The 17,246-nt window shown below is 40.2% G+C and overlaps 1 protein-coding gene across 5 annotated transcripts; it reads left to right on the top strand.

Annotated features, from left to right (window-relative positions):
- The first annotated feature begins 220 nt into the window (after positions 1 to 220).
- On the top strand, positions 221 to 15,082 carry LOC127991099 (MLX-interacting protein). 5 transcript variants are annotated; one of them, XM_052591552.1, is made up of 18 exons: positions 221 to 654; positions 2,440 to 2,546; positions 2,638 to 2,723; positions 2,861 to 2,950; positions 3,042 to 3,083; positions 4,388 to 4,565; positions 4,639 to 4,728; positions 5,801 to 5,895; positions 6,943 to 7,366; positions 8,288 to 8,364; positions 8,692 to 8,812; positions 8,892 to 8,998; positions 10,948 to 10,986; positions 11,076 to 11,183; positions 11,314 to 11,441; positions 12,739 to 12,862; positions 13,355 to 13,484; positions 13,903 to 15,082. In XM_052591552.1, the coding sequence occupies exons 1-18, from the start codon at positions 368 to 370 to the stop codon at positions 14,022 to 14,024; spliced, it is 2,355 nt and encodes a 784-aa protein (XP_052447512.1). In that variant the 5' UTR covers positions 221 to 367; the 3' UTR covers positions 14,025 to 15,082. The 5 variants fall into 5 exon arrangements, with proteins under 5 accessions (XP_052447512.1, XP_052447511.1, XP_052447510.1 ...); XM_052591549.1 differs by having other exon boundaries at positions 222 to 654; positions 4,319 to 4,565; positions 8,692 to 8,806; XM_052591548.1 differs by having other exon boundaries at positions 222 to 654; positions 4,319 to 4,565.
- The last annotated feature ends 2,164 nt before the right edge of the window (positions 15,083 to 17,246 follow it).

Below are 17,246 nucleotides of genomic sequence, written 5' to 3'. Positions count from 1 at the left end.
TTCCCGCGTAATCGGGTTACTTTAACACTGTCTCAGCGGTTTTGAGGCGACAGCAATAACGAGATATTAAGGTTCTGGAATAAGCATTTCACCCGGGGATACCTGCTAAAAATAAAATAAAAAAAGGAACGCGATCTACTGTAGGTCTGCATATGGGCGGGTTTTGTTAGGAAGACCTGGCAACCCTGCTCAACCAATTGCTCGCGCCTCCGTCATCGCGTCGCAGCAACGCCCGTCCTGCGCTCGTACAGGCAGCTAACGCGTGGGGCGTGCTGGAGAGTCGGGTGTTTAAAGAAGCTAACACGAGATCCAGCGGTAATGGACGCAGTACGAGTCTTAAAGTGAAGCAGCGGCGAAACATTCAACCATGGCGACCCGAGAGTCGAGGCTGATGGTGAAGCAGGAGCAGGACGACGACTCTGACGCAGAGGAGCCCACTGTTTCCTTCAGGAGAGCGGAGCAGCAGATCATCCACAGCGGACACTTCATGGTGTCCTCCCCGCACACCGAGCACCCTCCGAAGAAGGGCTACGACTTCGACACCGTCAACAAACAGACCTGCCAGACCTACCGCTTCGGGAAGACCAGCACGGCGCATTTCTCCATCGACGCGTCGCTGACCAAGCTCTTCGAGTGCATGACGCTCGCCTACAGGTGCGTTGCGTAGTAAACACACGATTTACGAGCTGTTTGGGTCTAGTAAACAAGATCATTGCGTCATCAGCCAGCGCGGAGTGCGATGGAAGCCTTTGTTTCTGTAATACGCGAGATGAATTCGGTCTGTTATTGTAAGTCACGTGCACATCTGTATTGACCTTAACGGTTAGTCAGGAAGTGCTAAACATTTCCTCTTCCAATTTTGGCAACCAGCTCCACACACACACACACACACTTGGAAGTACATGACATGACGCGTTCAGTCTCAGTGCACTATACCTGCAAAACTTATAATTCACAGGGAGTGATGCATCACTGGGTAATTATTTACTGTACTTTAGCTACTTTTCCACTGAAAGGTATAGTGAGGAATTACTCTTAATTACTTCGCATTATATGCAGTTATACAATTTATATATAAAACAAAAGTGGATTTAACATCTGCTGTTAAACTTGAAGTTTTGTAGTAACATGGGTAAAGACAATTATAATACAAGTTTTACATTCAGGATTTCTGAAGGGTAACAACATGAGGATGAGTTATTAATGACATAATTATGACTTTTCGATGAACTAACCCTTTAAGGAATAAATAGAAGATTACAGATAAATCCATCAAAATGAAGTGAAAACAAGAACGAAATCATGTGACTGAAGGAAAATAAGATGGAAATGTTTGTGAATGATGAGACATGAAGACAGTAAACGCTCGTCTTCTAGTGCATCTGTGCTCTTCAAGAGGTCTCGGTGTTGTCAGAATGATTAAGAATATTTCTAAATATTTCAATATTATCTTCTTCCTCGTTCTGTGACGAGAAGCCACATCAGATCACAGAAGGAAGTTATTTCAAACACTCGACTGATGTTGTTGTCAAACGGGAAGAGAAGATGAATCATGTGTTTAGTTCTTAAGTATTTCACATGACAGATGTTTACATATAGTCCTCAAGACCAAATCATCTTTTATTATTATTATTATTATTTCACTCTGACCGCAGTCGTGTGAAGTTACAGATTTAAGTGTTCAAGCTCAGAACTTGCCCACAATATAAACGTGTCTGTTTTTAGATTTAGTATCATTTGTGGATGTGGTGGTGGTTTTATTCCCAAGCGTTTAATCCAACAGCAGACTCCTGTTTGTTCTTAAATGATGCATTCAGCGTCATCTGTTTCACACTTAAACTGAGGAACTGTAATAAAGAGACCAGAACTCTGTGGCCATCTCTTTGTGTTTAGATTTCTATCTTCATGTTAGAATTTCACAATTCAGGCCTAAATTTGACCGTGTTGTTGCTGACTCTAGTCGCTCACTGCTTTAATCAGATCTTGCTCTGGTCTAGTGTTGTCTGAATCAAGTTGTGAAGCTAGTTGCATGCACTGCGATGTCATTTTTCCTTGTTTGACTGTAGCAACAGAGCATTTGACAAACACATTATCCTGAAAATTGAGATGGATTCTGCATTATTGTGTGTTTTAAAACTCTTCATTATTTGCATAATCAAAACACAGTTATGCATGAAATTGTATTTATGCCCATTATGCATATTACAATGTTGTGCAATAGTAAAATAATAAAAAAAGAATACATATTACTGTAAAAATTCAGGTTGATAGGGTAAAATGGATACGGGTAAAATTGTTTGTGCATGTTATTTTCTCTTTCTTTCTTCACAATTTAATATTCTCATGATCTTGACATAAGAAAAGTTGCCTGACCCTGTAGATTTATAAAGAAGACTGTTAGACCATTTAAAAACGTTTGGTGTACTGTTGTTTCTTAAGTGGAAGGTTGGTGTCTCCGAAATGGAAGAACTTCAAAGGCCTGAAGCTGCTGTGGAGGGACAAGATTCGCCTGAACAATGCTATTTGGAGAGCCTGGTACATGCAGTGTAAGTCCATCCTCTAAACACACCGGTTCCTCAGAAAGGGTTAAACGGATGCGATTGGTGACGTCTGTCTGCATCGCCTTGTTTCCTGCAGATGTAGAGAAGAGACAGAACCCTGTGTGCCATTTCGTCACTCCTCTGGATGGAAATATGGAGTCCGGAGTGCATCGGCCGACAGAGGTGTGCGGTCTGACTGTTTCTTCAGATCTGAACGTCTCGAAGCATGCATGCTTTTCTTTTCTTTTCCTTGCAGAATTTGCAGCGTTCATTTCTCAGCTGAGATCACGTCTCTTGATGCATGTTGTTCTGTTAACTAGGCCATCGCTACAGAAGGAAAGTACTGGAAAAGGAGAATTGAAATCGTGATCCGAGAATATCATAAATGGAGAACCTATTTCAAGAAAAGAGTATGTTTATTTGCCCCCACATTAAACAGCTACTTATAAATATGTTATTACAGTTGCATATTGATTATAATGTACACATTCGTATTTATAGTTGCAGAAGCACAAGGATGAAGACCTGTCAAGCCTTCTCAGGGTAATTAAAAAAAACTATATTTTACCTGTTTCACTGTTGATAATGCTTTGAATTTAGCATCTAGTGAAGTGTGTACATGCATGCAGTTTTGGTGTATAATAAGGGATTGTGTATGATTGTAGTAGCATACTGCAATTAAGGGTGTGCAATATTAACAAAAAAAAAATCAGAAAATAAACTATTAACTGCTGAGTGTGGCTTGTGCTGGTACCTGGATTAAACCAGGCTGTCATGGATCAATAGACATGACACTACATCTGCCAGCAGTCTCTGTCATGATGAGCGAATCATTGAATCGTTCAAGCGATTCATTCAAAACGGCCCATTCATTTTGAACAGATTATTGATTCATTGACTCAAATGATTCATTCAGAAACCAAACTCTCCAGGTCTTCTCTCGAGGTACTATGTGAGTGTAGTTCTAATGGTTGTTGAGCAGGTGCCTTGTTTAAAGGCTGCATCCTTCAGTGTGTTTTGGGATTGATCTCAGGTAGGCTGATGTTGAGGGACATTGAAATGACTTTGGAAAAAGTGAATTTTGACTCCTAGTTACATTTGCATAATTTCCATCATTTTGGAGTATGGCAGATTATAGCATCGGACAATATTTAGCAAAAAAAGCATTGCATTGTAACTTCTAGTGTTGGTTGGTTCTTGGAAAAGAGCTTTTTTACATCATAACGACAGTCTGTATGTCTCCACAGTAGAAATATGAGATGTTTTCATATGAAATAAAAATGTTAAATATTGCAGTGTGTGACAAAATATTGACAATAAGTCGTGCAGCCCTGTATAATCTTTAAATACATGCGTGCATGTTTGCGTACATGTCCATGTGACTCTAACAACATCAGAGGACTGCAAATCTGTCTTTAAATTCTCTAAATATTCACTCCAAACCTCAGGGGTTTAATGTAATAATGTTTGGTTTGTTGCACAGGCTGATCAATTTCCTCATTCTGTGTTCCTTGATCAGCCTTTTTTATTCTCAGAAACTGGTAGCAACTGATTTGCAATTTGTGAATCAATCAAGGAGCAGAGTTTTAGTTTAAAGTCGTCTTTAACGTCCTATTGAATAAAAATGAATCTGCATCTTGGCTGGCCTGAGGGTGAGAAACTAACAGCACATCTTGATTTGTGGTGGAACTATCCCTTTAAGAAAGATAAAGCGGTCTCTGCATGACTGGAGTGTGTCTGTTGACCCGGACTGCTTGTTGCACTTTGACCTCCCAAAGGGTGCGGAGGAACAGTTTTCACTGTTTGGGGAAGTGTGTCCCGACACCTGCCGTGTCCTCTTGTACCAGGATGAGGACGTGAGCGCGGGGGGGCGCCGCAGGTCCCGCAGGAGTCACGATTCACCTGTCCCGATGGAGATGGACCTGCTCTTCGACATGGACGTGCTCATGTCCGAGTTCTCCGACACGCTCTTCTCCACGCTGGCCTCTCATCAGCCTGTAGCGTGGCCCAACCCGAGGGAGATCGGTGAGAACTGACCCGTGTTCAGGTGTTTATTCCCGAGAAACAGGAGCTGAGTCTGAGCGCTGTGTCCTCTCAGCCCATGCAGGGAATGCAGATATGATCCAGCCAGGCCTCATCCCGCTGCAGCCCAACCTGGACTTCATGGACACGTTTGAGCCTCTGCAAGGTACAGACCAGACCCCTCCTGGATTCACCATTCACTGTCAGCTGCTTGCTTTGTAACATGCACATTAGCTGTTTATTAGTACTTACAAAGCACATATTCATGCTTTATTTTACATGAACACAATCCAGATCCTTTAATCCACCCCTTACCTGAACTTAACCACTACCTTACTGACTTTAAATAAGCAGCAAATTAAGAGTTTACTGATAAACATGTTCCCTGATCTCAAGTGTTTCGTCCAGTTACAGTCCCAGCCCAAAGTTGATTAATTATGATCACCAAGACTGCATTTATTAAAACACAACTGCAGTAAAAACTGTGATTTGGGGAAATATCATTACAGTGTAGAAGAACTGTTTTCTTAAGTATGACGTGATCAAAGCTGAATGTTCTTTCAGATAGAAGTCTTTCTAATATGCTGATTCACTGCTCGAGAAACATTTCTGATTATCATCGATGTAAACATTGTTTGCTGCTTTCCTTGGAAACTGTGATGCAATAGCATTCTAAACTTTGGTGTAATAAAAAATAAATAAAAATAAAACTTTTTTTTCAGCAAGGATGCATTACAGTAATCACAGTAATAATGTTACAAAAATGCAAGCAAAAAAATGCTGTTGTTTGAGCATTGGTAATAATACGAATAGTTATTAAAAATTGAGCAGTGAATCAGCATATTAAAATGATTTCTGAAGACTGGAGAATTTCAGCTTTGATCACAGCAATAAATTACGGTTTAACATGGTAAAATAGATATTTAAAATTGTAATAATATTTAATAGTATCACAGTTGTATTTTATTGATTAAATACAGCCTTTGTGAGCAGGAGAGACTTCTCATAAACAGAAATAATAAAGCAATCGTAATTATTCCCGAGGTTTGTCCAGTGGTGTACGTCCTTGCATCTAAACCACTCTTAGCTGGTCATTATGAATTAATGAGTTCGTCGCATCACTTTGTGGAACATGATAATATCACAAATCAGTCTGAGAATCAATAACTGAATGTGTCGGAGCAGCTCTAGAGTTAACCCATTGTTTAATGTGTTTTATGTTGTGTTCTCGTATCTAGATTTGTTTCACACGCTGCGTCCTTCATCCTTCACCCCCGCCCCCCCCACGACCCCAGCGGTCAGTGCCTTGACCAGCAGCAGCTCCCAAACACAGGTAACACACGCTCCCCTTCACCAGTGCACAGCTGCTTCAGGATCATCTCATTAGAGTCAGGGGCATGTCAACCTTACAGTGCACGTATACCCTGACAGAGGATATTAATTGCGTCAATGCATTAGTCACCAAAATTCTGATTGGTTCCAAAACCTAGATAAACTCTCCAAAGACGTATGTCTGATGGACATCAGCAGTTGATCGTGTGTCCTGGGACTGTCTGAGCTTCTCCCTGTACACACACACACACACACACACACACACACACACACACAGAGAACATATCAGATCTTCAAGGCCAGGCCCTAGCTAGGATTTTATCAGTATGGTTTGTTACACACACTCAGATAGTAAAAGTACAGCATAACGTAGGATTATTTAATATCTCATAAGTGCACATAAGCTTACACGTATCATTCTTTCCATAACTTGATTAATAGTCAAACAATAAATAATGAAATAATATAGTTGATATCAATATGAAGGATATGGCAACTCTGCATGCACTCCTCCAGGCAATATTTTGCGTCACCAAAAATGAATGAGGTCATGTACATATATTGCACGATAAGTCGATATATTGATTATTGCAATAGGCTTAGACACAACTATTAAAAAAAATGGAATCTGAGGGAGCAAAGAAATCAAAATATTGAGAAAATCATCTTTAAAGTTGTTCAGATGAAGTTCTTAGCAATGCATATTACTAATAAAACATTAAGCTTTGATATATTTACGATAGGACATTTATTAAATATCTTCATGAACATGATCTTTACTTAATATGCTAATGATTTTTGTCATAAAAGAGAAATGTATAATTGTGACCGATACAATGTATTGTTGTCTATTTCTCCAAATACACCCCAGAGACTTCCGACTGGTTTAGTGTTAAGTATTAATGTATTGTATCGTCTAGCACAGCTCACACAGATAAGAGCAAACACGTTGCAGATGTTATCTGTGTGTGTGAGACGCGGTGTTTGTTGGTCTCAGAGCGTGAGAAGCAGGAAGGAGCGTGTGCTGATGCTGGTGTTTGTCTGTTAGGCTCCTCTGCTGGACTACCGCCTCATCCCCTCTGCTCCGCTGTCCAGCCACCTCTCCGTCTCCGCTCAGGACAATGGGAACGCTGCTGGCCCGTCCTACCAACAAACCTACATGCCTCTGTTCCCTGAGCAAGTGAGCCCGTCTGTCCCAGCAGCCCCTCAGTGTGTTTCCACCGTCACTACAGTCCCCAGCGTCCCGTCTCCGTCCACCGTCACCGTAGCCCCGTCTGATGCAGCCTCCACCTTCAGTCCCAGGTCAAGCTTCGAGCTGTCGTCTCCACAGCCGACGGCCTCCGCCCCGCTCCACCCACAGCCGGTCAGCTTCGCCTCGCCCAAGTCCATTCTGCCTCCGGTCTCCAGCAAAAAGAGCAGACACACACAGAGAGCGATTGTCCCGCTGCCATCTCCTCAGCTCATTCTCACAGGTTTGTGCCTCTCCTCAAGGCTGGTTTTCTAACATTACTGTTAAAAGTACAGTAGCAGCATTTTCAGTTTTACTGATGTGAATGGAAAAGGTGCGTTTTACAGTTTGAATGGTATAGTTATTTATCAAAAAAACATGTTAATATACTAAATTTCCTACGATCAGTTTTGTTACATTTATAATTGCTTAGGCTTCGGCTCTAGTCTGTGTTTGTGGTGTTCGCTCCATACATCGATTTGGTTTAGGGCCGTTACGGATCGCAGTTCGCACGCATGCTCAACCAGCGCAGAGTAAAAGTTTATCATTTGCATTTGTTTTTAAGTCTTGCCATTTTAAACATTCAAGTGATTTCAAACCATTCAAGTGCAAAAAGAGGCAAAAGAGATCTCGTTTCAGTAATTGTACACAAACCGCGTCAGACAACCGCATGCAAACACATAATTCAGTTCTCTTTCACATCTCCTTCTGCTTGAACAGATGCATGATGATCTCAAAATACCCAGACTGTAAACAACACTGTAACGTCTTGAATGAACCTTAACACACACAAATCGGATGATTATCAGTCTATAAATTATTTTTTTTATGGAGAAATTGTATATCTTTGCTCAACAGAATGGCAGTATCTTTTGTGTAAGCGTTGTGTTGCTTTAATTAAGCTGTGAGTGTCATCCACACATCCTTCAGAACCTTATAGCTGCACAGATGTGTTAACTTTTATTTAATGCTTAAATTAAGATTAATGAACCTGTTTGGCAGTCCTAATTACAACACGCATTTACTGCAGACCTTGCACAAGCTGCTGATCTGCCACTGCTCACAAGGTTGATGTAATAGTGGACCTAGAATGGATGTCCAAACGACTGGACGTGTGCTCTGAATGTGTTCTGATCTGTCCGTCTCCCATCATGCCTGTCCCCAGGTCCCAGCAGTGCTATGATTGTCACCTCGTCCTCTCTCAGCGCTGATGTGGTCCTGGCCCCCCCCAGTATTCCTCGTGTAAGCCTTTCATCCTTCTCGTCCTCTCCTGGCCATCTGTACATCAGGGTTGTGTACCATTCAGAACTGATAGATACATTTGTATCGAGGTAGCACAAAGAATGCTGAATTGTAATTCAAATTAGAATTTAAGAAAATCTATAACCTGGAAATGGTTCCAGTTCAGCATCGTTTGAAGTGTTGATTGGTTCAGTTTCTGATTCATAAATTAAACAGGAGACAAGTCAAACATTTTGAATTCTGCTCAACCCTGGTAAACTATAATTCACCTCACCCAAGCAACACATAATTGCAATATAAAAACAACAACATCGCACTGCCTTGCAGGGATCCGCCGGTTTTCATATCCTCCCTCAGACACAAAAGCCTCCACAACTTATTGTACCCAAAGAGGAAACCGCCACAGCTATATCCAGCAAGAAGACATCCGTACGGTCAGCAGGTACAGGTTAGATCCATCCCCTATGTTCTGTCTTTACATGAATTGAGGATTCCTGAGAAAGCTTCTTTCTTCTCCTTTTCTTTAGCACATGACAGACGAGTCTCAGGTCAAGGGTCACCTCTGGGAGCAGAACAGGTCCCGAGCCCCCAGTCACCCCTCAACCCCTGCGCAGGCAAAAACGAAGCCAGTCAGGTATAGTTCATGATAGGACTCTCTACTATAGTTTTCAAGATTCAAAAATGTAAAAGGTTGGAGATATTAGAAGAGAGCACCGGATGGGTGATGTGATACTAATATACACTCACCTAAAGGATTATTAGGAACACCTGTTAAATTTCTCATTAATGCAATTATCTAATCAACCAATCACATGGCAGTTGCTTCAATGCATTTAGGGGTGTGGTCCTGAACTCCAAACTGAATTTTGAGCGTGGCATGGTTGTTGGTGCCATACGGGGCGGTCTGAGTATTTCACAATCTGCTCAGTTACTGGGATTTTCACGGGCAACCATTTCTAGTGTTTACAAAGAATGGTGTGAAAAGGGAAAAACATCCAGTATGTGGCTGTCCTGTGGGCGAAAATGCCTTGTTGATGCTAGAGGTCAGAGGAAAATGGGCCGACTGATAGAAGAACAACTTTGACTGAAATAACCACTCGTTACAACCGAGGTATGCAGCAAAGCATTTGTGAAGCCACAACACTCACAACCTTGAGGCGGATGGGCTACAACAGCAGAAGACACCATCGGGTACCACTCATCTCCACTACAAATAGAAAAAAGAGGCTACAATTTGCACGGGCTCACCAAAATTGGACAGTTGAAGACTGGAAAAATGTAGCCTGGTCTGATGAGTCTCTGATGATTTCTGTTGAGACATTCAGATGGTAGAGTCAGAATTTGGCGTAAACAGAATGAGAACATGGATCCATCATGCCTTGTTACCACTGTGCAGACTGCTGCTGGGGGTGTAACGGTGTGGGGGATGTTTTCTTGGCACACTTTAGGACCCTTAGTGCCAATTGGGCATCGTTTAAATCCCACGGCCTACCTGAGCATTGTTTCTTACCATGTCCATCCCTTAATTTCCACCATGTACCCATCCTCTGATGGCTACTTCCAGCAGGATAATGCACCACGTCACACAGCTCGAATCATTTCAGATTGGTTTCTTGAACATGACAATTAGTTCATTACCAGATCTCAACCCAATAGAGCATCTTTGGGATGTGGTGGAACGGGAGCTTCGTGCCCTGGATGTGCATCCCACAAATCTCCATCAACTGTAAGATGCGATCCTATCAATATGGGCCAACATCTCTAAAGAATGCTTTCAGCACCTCGTTGAATCAATGCCACATAGAATTAGTTCTGAAGGCGAAAGGGGGTCAAACACAGTATTAGTGTGGTGTTCCTAATAATCCTTTAGGTGAGTGTATTATAAATAGTTCTGTGTATTTAATACTTTTATGTGTTGCAAAAATGGTTGCTTAATTATGGAAAAATGACACATTTAAATGATTCTGAAGAACTGATGTGCCTTTCCAAGCAACACAAAGCACTGGTTGAATCCATGTTTTTGAACAAATGATTCAGTGATTCAGTGAGCCATTTGTTAGAGTCAGTTGCTTAATTTCTGAATGAACTGGCTGTTTAATTGAATCGGTTGAATGAATGACTTTAATATCAAGAGTTTCATATTAAGAGGATTGTTTAAAAAAGAAAGAAAAAAGAATCATGTGGTAATATTAATTTTCTTTGTCTCATAACACTAATTATGCAGCTTTGATTGCAGTCTCTTAATACACTTCAGATGCAGCTTCTTTTAATTAAATATATATTTCAAAAGCTTTTCTGTTGAATGCTGTTCTCAATAATGACTTTAAATGATCTTTTTTTAGGAGGTAAGTTCACATCTCAAACTGATATACGATTAATTTCATTTAATTGGCACATCATGCACTTAAATTTAAAAAATGGAAATCGCTTGGCAGTTGTGATTGAGTCAATATAATGATGGAATTTGAGGTGTACAGAAATTTTTTATATTGAATGAACCCTAATTTTACTGAATATTTACTGGATTCACATTTGTTTTTGTTTTGTCCATTGACTGCTGTTTAATTTGGGAACTGACATAAGGGGGAACTAGGAACTCTGTTAACTGGCCAACTGAGCAAGGTTATCATTCATTTTTATGTTTAAATATCCAGATATCTGCTAATTTATCAGTCTGTCTGTGTTTAATTTTGACCTGTGATTTGACACAGAGCCGCAGAGTGAATCACATATCAGCTGAGCAGAAGAGGCGGTTCACCATCAATGCCTGCTTCAAGACGCTGTGCAATCTCGTGCCCACTCTCAGGCCTCAATCGAGTGTAAATCTGCTTCTGTCTTTGCTTACTCGAGTCTCAAAATCACTAATTGATTCATACTTGTAGTTGTCTCTGCAAGTATTTTAAACAGTGAAAAGTAATTATTTTTCATCACCCATTATTGGGTTTCCAGATCAGTAATGCTGCGACTCTTCAGAAGACTGTTGACTACATTAGCAAACTGCAGCTAGAGAGACAGCAGATGCAGGAAGAGACTAAGAGACTACGAGAGGAGATCGAGGAGCTTAATGCATCTATAAGGTATGTCTATCAGACTTGTTTTTTTTTACTTTTTAAAAGTGCCACATTTGGAAAAACTGCTGCTTCATAGCCATGCTATTTCAGTATACAGATACTGTGCAAAAGTGTAAGTCCATTAGTATTTTCACCAACAAAAAATGGTTTTAAGTAGGTATGCATGATATTGGTTTTTGCCGATATCCGATATATATATATTTTTTTTGTAACTTATTGTGGATGATAGCCGATATCGATATATTTCCTTTTGTTTGGAAACAACACCAAGTCTCTCCTCTACAGAGATTATAAACAAATTATTTTACAGTTTGGTTAGTTTTTAACAAAAACGTACTTTTGAGAATTAAATAAACAGTGAAGCTCTTTTACAACCAGAGTACGTTGAATGCTTTGAAAATAACTATAAAACAATCCTTAACATTTTATTTGAATATTTAACGTGTAGATGGTCTAAAACAAAGGAGTTGTACAAATTCTGAAAGTCTTTTAGACAGGGTTTCTGCAAGGTCTTTAAAAGTCTTAAATTGTACAAGAAAGTCTTAATTATGATTTCAAGTGGCCTTAAATTTGGGATTTGTGATACGGCTGAATGTGACGATTAAGCGTCAAAAGGCTAATATTATGATTTCATTAAACTCGAGCGGTTAGGTGACGAAGTCTAGTAGGTTAGACTAGTGCTCGTTCATGCATTTGTGTTACTGCAGTTCTTTTGCTGCATGCATTAATCAGTCAAATGCATTTAGAATTATCAGTAAAGTAGTTAATATTAAGATAATAATACATTTTAGACACCATATTTCCTGTTTTTGCTCTATTTCTCCAATTTAATTTGCTTGGTAACAACCCAAATGCAAGAATCTTAACTTAAACGATGGTGCACACTTTTAAAAAAAAATGACTTAAAGATAAAAATGCCCAAGAAACTTATTAATTTCTATTACTGCTGTGAACTGACCACACAGAATATGAAGAATATCGAAAACTTCAGGAGTCAGCTGTCCATGGGAGTCCTTAAGATATCAGCACAATAACACACTCAGCTAAATATTTACCCAGCACTTAGCTAATCAGACCTATTGCCAAAATTAGCATTTTAAGCCATTATCAGCTGATTTCAATAATGCTCCAAAAATATTGTGTATCCCTAGTTCATGCATCCCTAGTTTTAAGTCCGTTATTTCTATCGTTTGCTCTAGTGTGTCTGTAGGAAATATCGGTTTACATTTCCAAACAGTCCTTTTGCCAATAATTGTAATAATGTAAGAGTGAGATTTCAGTTTGAACTCTTTGCTCTTTGCAGCTTGTGTCAGGAACAGCTCCCTGATACAGGGGTTCCCATCGCACGCCATCGCTTTGACCACATGAAGGACAAGTTTGATGACTATGTGAAGAACAGAACTCTTCAGAACTGGAAGTTCTGGATCGTATCCTTAAGTCTGAACATATAGTTTCTTCAGATCATTCAGTCCACAGTGTTGGTTTCCTTCTGTAGTCACATGGCACACACTAAATCATTTCCTCCTTTTATTGCATTTAATTAAGCATTCAAAGTACACAGGAATGATTTGTCACATGAAACAAGTTTGGGTCATTTATAAAAACCCACAAAATCAACCGTTTTCCCAAAGCTGTTGGCTCTATAACATATGAAAGTACAGAAAAAGACAGCCATGCATATTTAGAACTGTAATTTTAGTGTTGTTCTGTTAAATAAGTCAATACAATAGCATTACTGCTGTAGTTTGTTTCATTTTTGTAATTTAATCCAATATGTATTTGTGTGTAGTAGTAATAAAATCCACATTTTAAAGCTGATATTTATTTAGGGGTCCGGTTGACAACTGATGGATAGTCCCAAAGCCATTAGACTGGACTCCTGCGCAGGCTTGTGGTTTTCTTTAGCACTCCTCTCTCAGTTCAGTGTCATTATTCATCCTCTGTTTGAGTCCTTCAATGGAACGGTGTCGACCACCAACAGCACAGAGCTGTGTGAGACCACCATGCAGTGGCTGGACCGTTACTGCGCCCTGCCAGTCCTCCGACCAAGTGAGTTCTCCGTTTCAATCCGGTAAAATATCAGCCTGACTTTGACCGGACCGCAGGGCTGTGCAATTAATTCCAAATACACTGTGTATCAGTACTGGATCCGTGCATTAGGTCTTAGTGACAGCAGTGTAATATTTTGGGAGGGTTGATAAAGATTTGGGAATAAAAAGAGAGCAATATTTGAGTTACTTTCATGGTGAACTGAAGAAAGCTATTTTTTATTGTTATTTAGATCTCAGATGTGTAAGAACATGGTCAAAGTTTGACGATACTGTAATACAATACTGCAAACCTGTGACTACTGCACTTGAGACATATTCATACATTTATTAATGTAATGTATGCATCTCATCTGTTTTAGAGACATGATCTTCACATGATATGTGTGTGTGTGTGTGTGTGTGTGTGTGTCCTGCAGTGGTTCTCAGGACGTTACGACAGCTCTGTACCAGCACCTCCATCTTGACGGATCCCTCACTTTTGTCCGAGGAAGCTAAAAAGGCTGCTCTCAACCCAAAAAAACATTCCTCAGGATCTTAGTTTCAACAGTCTGGCGTCTAAAATGTGATTTTTAGTTTTTATTTCCCAGGGCATATCAGTCTTGAAGGAGCCTGGACAGCACTTCTTGCTCTCTTTGCTCTGTTGTTCCTCGTTGTGCTCCACTCAGACTGGTGGAAATGCAAGAGAACTGCTTGACTGTCTGCTTTAAATCTGTTGATGGAAGTGTTGTGGGCGTGAAATGGAGATCTCGGCGTACAGTGCCTGGTCAAACCCCTTTTGTGTGTTCCTCTTGTGTAACGGACAGACACTTCATTAGCATTTGTCTTAATGGGACGGTCTCGATAAGAACAAGTTCCCTTTTTCTCGTTTGACTTTAAAGATGGATTTATTTAGAAATGACAAACCAAAGGCAGTCTCTCTCGTTTACATTTATCCTTGTGTCTTTGTGTTCCTCAGACTTCAATACGCTTCACTGGAGCGGTTGCCTTTAGAGAGATTCTACCTCTCAGGGTGTTTGTTTGTTTGTTTGTTTGTTTGTTTCCTTTTGTATATTTGGGAGTCCTCCATGTTCAGTGCTGTTAGTGGAGCCAGTTCATCCAAAAACTGCAGCACCCCTTAACAAATACCAGGATCAAGACTGGCTTTTGGAAGTGTGTGGATTGATGCATGGACGTGTAAGAAAAGTATGAGCTAAAGTTACAAATACTTGTAGTCATATGGTAAAGCACATTTGTTGTGCCTTAAATCAAGTAGAGCTATAGAAGAAAAGAGTTGTACTCTGTATAGGTTTGTTGTTTTGTTTTAAGATATCATTTTAAGTATATCATGTTGAAAACAGTACTTTTTAAAAGCATTTATTTTTTCCTTGGAGCATGTCTTAATGTCATGGAGTTCAGCAGTTCACTTCAAAAGGCGCACAGGTCTGGAATGAAAGGACAAACATTTATTATTACAAATGAAAAGTTATTTTTCACAGTGTGTTCTGAATGCTTATTTGCTCAATATTTAGTTTCTGTATTTTTTGGAGTGTAGAAAAACTGAATGAACCTTTCTAACTGTGAGCTGTTCATCAATAAAAATAAATGATTTTGCATCTATTTAGTCCTATATACAAGGTGTTTGTCTAAATAATGTTTGTATGGGAAGCTGGGTATTTTCACTAATCTGCATGAGCAACCAGGTCAAGATAACTGTAATGCTTGTTTTTTTTTCTAATATAACAATAATATCTATAAACCTCCTGATTTATATTAACAGTATGAAAAAGACAAAATATATAGTTTGTCTTCCAAATTTAATATCACATGAAATTCACAGGCATGCACTAAGAATCTTGTTCTTTCCTCAGATCCTCACATCTCTTTCTAGGTTGGCTATAAAATGTAATAACATAGATGTAAATCACTACTATTATATTTAACATGTCTGTGAAATAGAATCAAGCTTTAGAGGTTACTCACAGTCTCTGAAAGTTGTTAATGCTGTGATGGATCTGCTATAAACAAGAACAAATCACATCAAAGCAAGTCCATACCCTCAAACTGGTCAAAGTGAGATTGATACAGTATTTATTTGAATTAAATAACCCCCCCTGAACTCCTCGACCAGATAACATGGCTTTTCTTGCTCAAAGGAATGTGGGCAGAGCAACCCTCACTCCATTTCCCCAAAGGAAAGACACAAGGTGAGTGAATGTGCATATCTCCAGAGCATTGTGTGTATGATTATTTACACATACATGTACGTTAAAGTGTCACTGCTACATACATTGAGATCCACCTCCAGCACTCAACCTAAACTGGTACTGGTCTGCATGGCCGTATCTCAGCCAAAATCAGACAAGCCTTTATGGTCCGTAATTGGGCTGCATGTGGCTGTGTCTCAGTGCAAATTTGGCAAAATCTGCACGTCCAAAGCCTAGCTCAATCTGGCAACCATTACTGGGCCAGAGTGGGCTAATTTTTGGTAAGCCGCTGCCAGAACCCTGTGGTCATCATCCAGCCCCAGAGGCTAGCCAGGATCTTTCTAGATCTGAGCGTAGCTTATTTCTGTGTCTGTGAGTGACTTTGAGGCATACAGGTCCTTCTAAAAACATTAGCATATTGTGATAAAAGTTCATTGTTTTCCATAATGTAATGATAAAAATTAAACTTTCATATATTTTTGATTCATTGCACACCAACTGAAATATTTCAGGTCTTTTATTGTTTTAATACTGATGATTTTGGCATACAGCTCATGAAAACCCAAAGTTCCTATCTCAAAAAATTAGCATATTTCATCCGACCAATAAAAGAAAAGTGTTTTAATACAAAAAAAGTCAACCTTCAAATAATTATGTTCAGTTGTGCACTCAATACTTGGTCGGGATTCTTTTGCAGAAATGACTGCTTCAATGCGGCGTGGCATGGAGGCAATCAGCCTGTGGCACTGCTGAGGTGTTATGGAGGCCCAGGATGCTTCGATAGCAGCCTTAAGCTCATCCAGAGTGTTGGGTCTTGCGTCTCTCAACTTTCTCTTCACAATATCCCACAGATTCTCTATGGGGTTCAGGTCAGGAGAGTTGGCAGGCCAATTGAGCACAGTAATACCATGGTCAGTAAACCATTTACCAGTGGTTTTGGCACTGTGAGCAGGTGCCAGGTCGTGCTGAAAAACGAAATCTTCATCTCCATAAAGCTTTTCAGCAGATGGAAGCATGAAGTGTTCCAAAATCTCCTGATAGCTAGCTGCATTGACCCTGCCCTTGATAAAACACAGTGGACCAACACCAGCAGCTGACATGGCACCCCAGACCATCACTGACTGTGGGTACTTGACACTGGACTTCAGGCATTTAGGCATTTCCTTCTCCCCAGTCTTCCTCCAGACTCTGGCACCTTGATTTCCGAATGACATGCAAAATTAGCTTTCATCCAAAAAAAGTACTTCGGACCACTGAGCAACAGTCCAGTGCTGCTTCTCTGTAGCCCATGTCCTGCACACGCCTGTGCACGGTGGCTCTGGATGTTTCTACTCCAGACTCAGTCCACTGCACTCTGGGAACAGCCTATTCGTTCAGAAACTTCTTTCTGTGTCTTACCCTCTCACTTGAGGGCGTCAATGATGGCCTTCTGGACAGCAGTCAGGTCAGTCTTACCCATGATTGCGGTTTTGAGTAATGAACCAGGCTGGGAGTCTTTAAAAGCCTCAGGAATCTTTTGCAGGTGTTTAGTGTTAATTAGTTGATTCAGATGATTAGGTTAATAGCTCGTTTAGAGA

Source organism: Carassius gibelio, chromosome A5, assembly GCF_023724105.1.
Source record: "Carassius gibelio isolate Cgi1373 ecotype wild population from Czech Republic chromosome A5, carGib1.2-hapl.c, whole genome shotgun sequence".
In the NCBI taxonomy this organism is placed as follows: Eukaryota; Metazoa; Chordata; class Actinopteri; order Cypriniformes; family Cyprinidae; genus Carassius; species Carassius gibelio.
The sequence above is the reverse complement of the archived record's forward strand: the minus strand, read 5'-3'. Positions and strand labels throughout refer to the sequence as shown.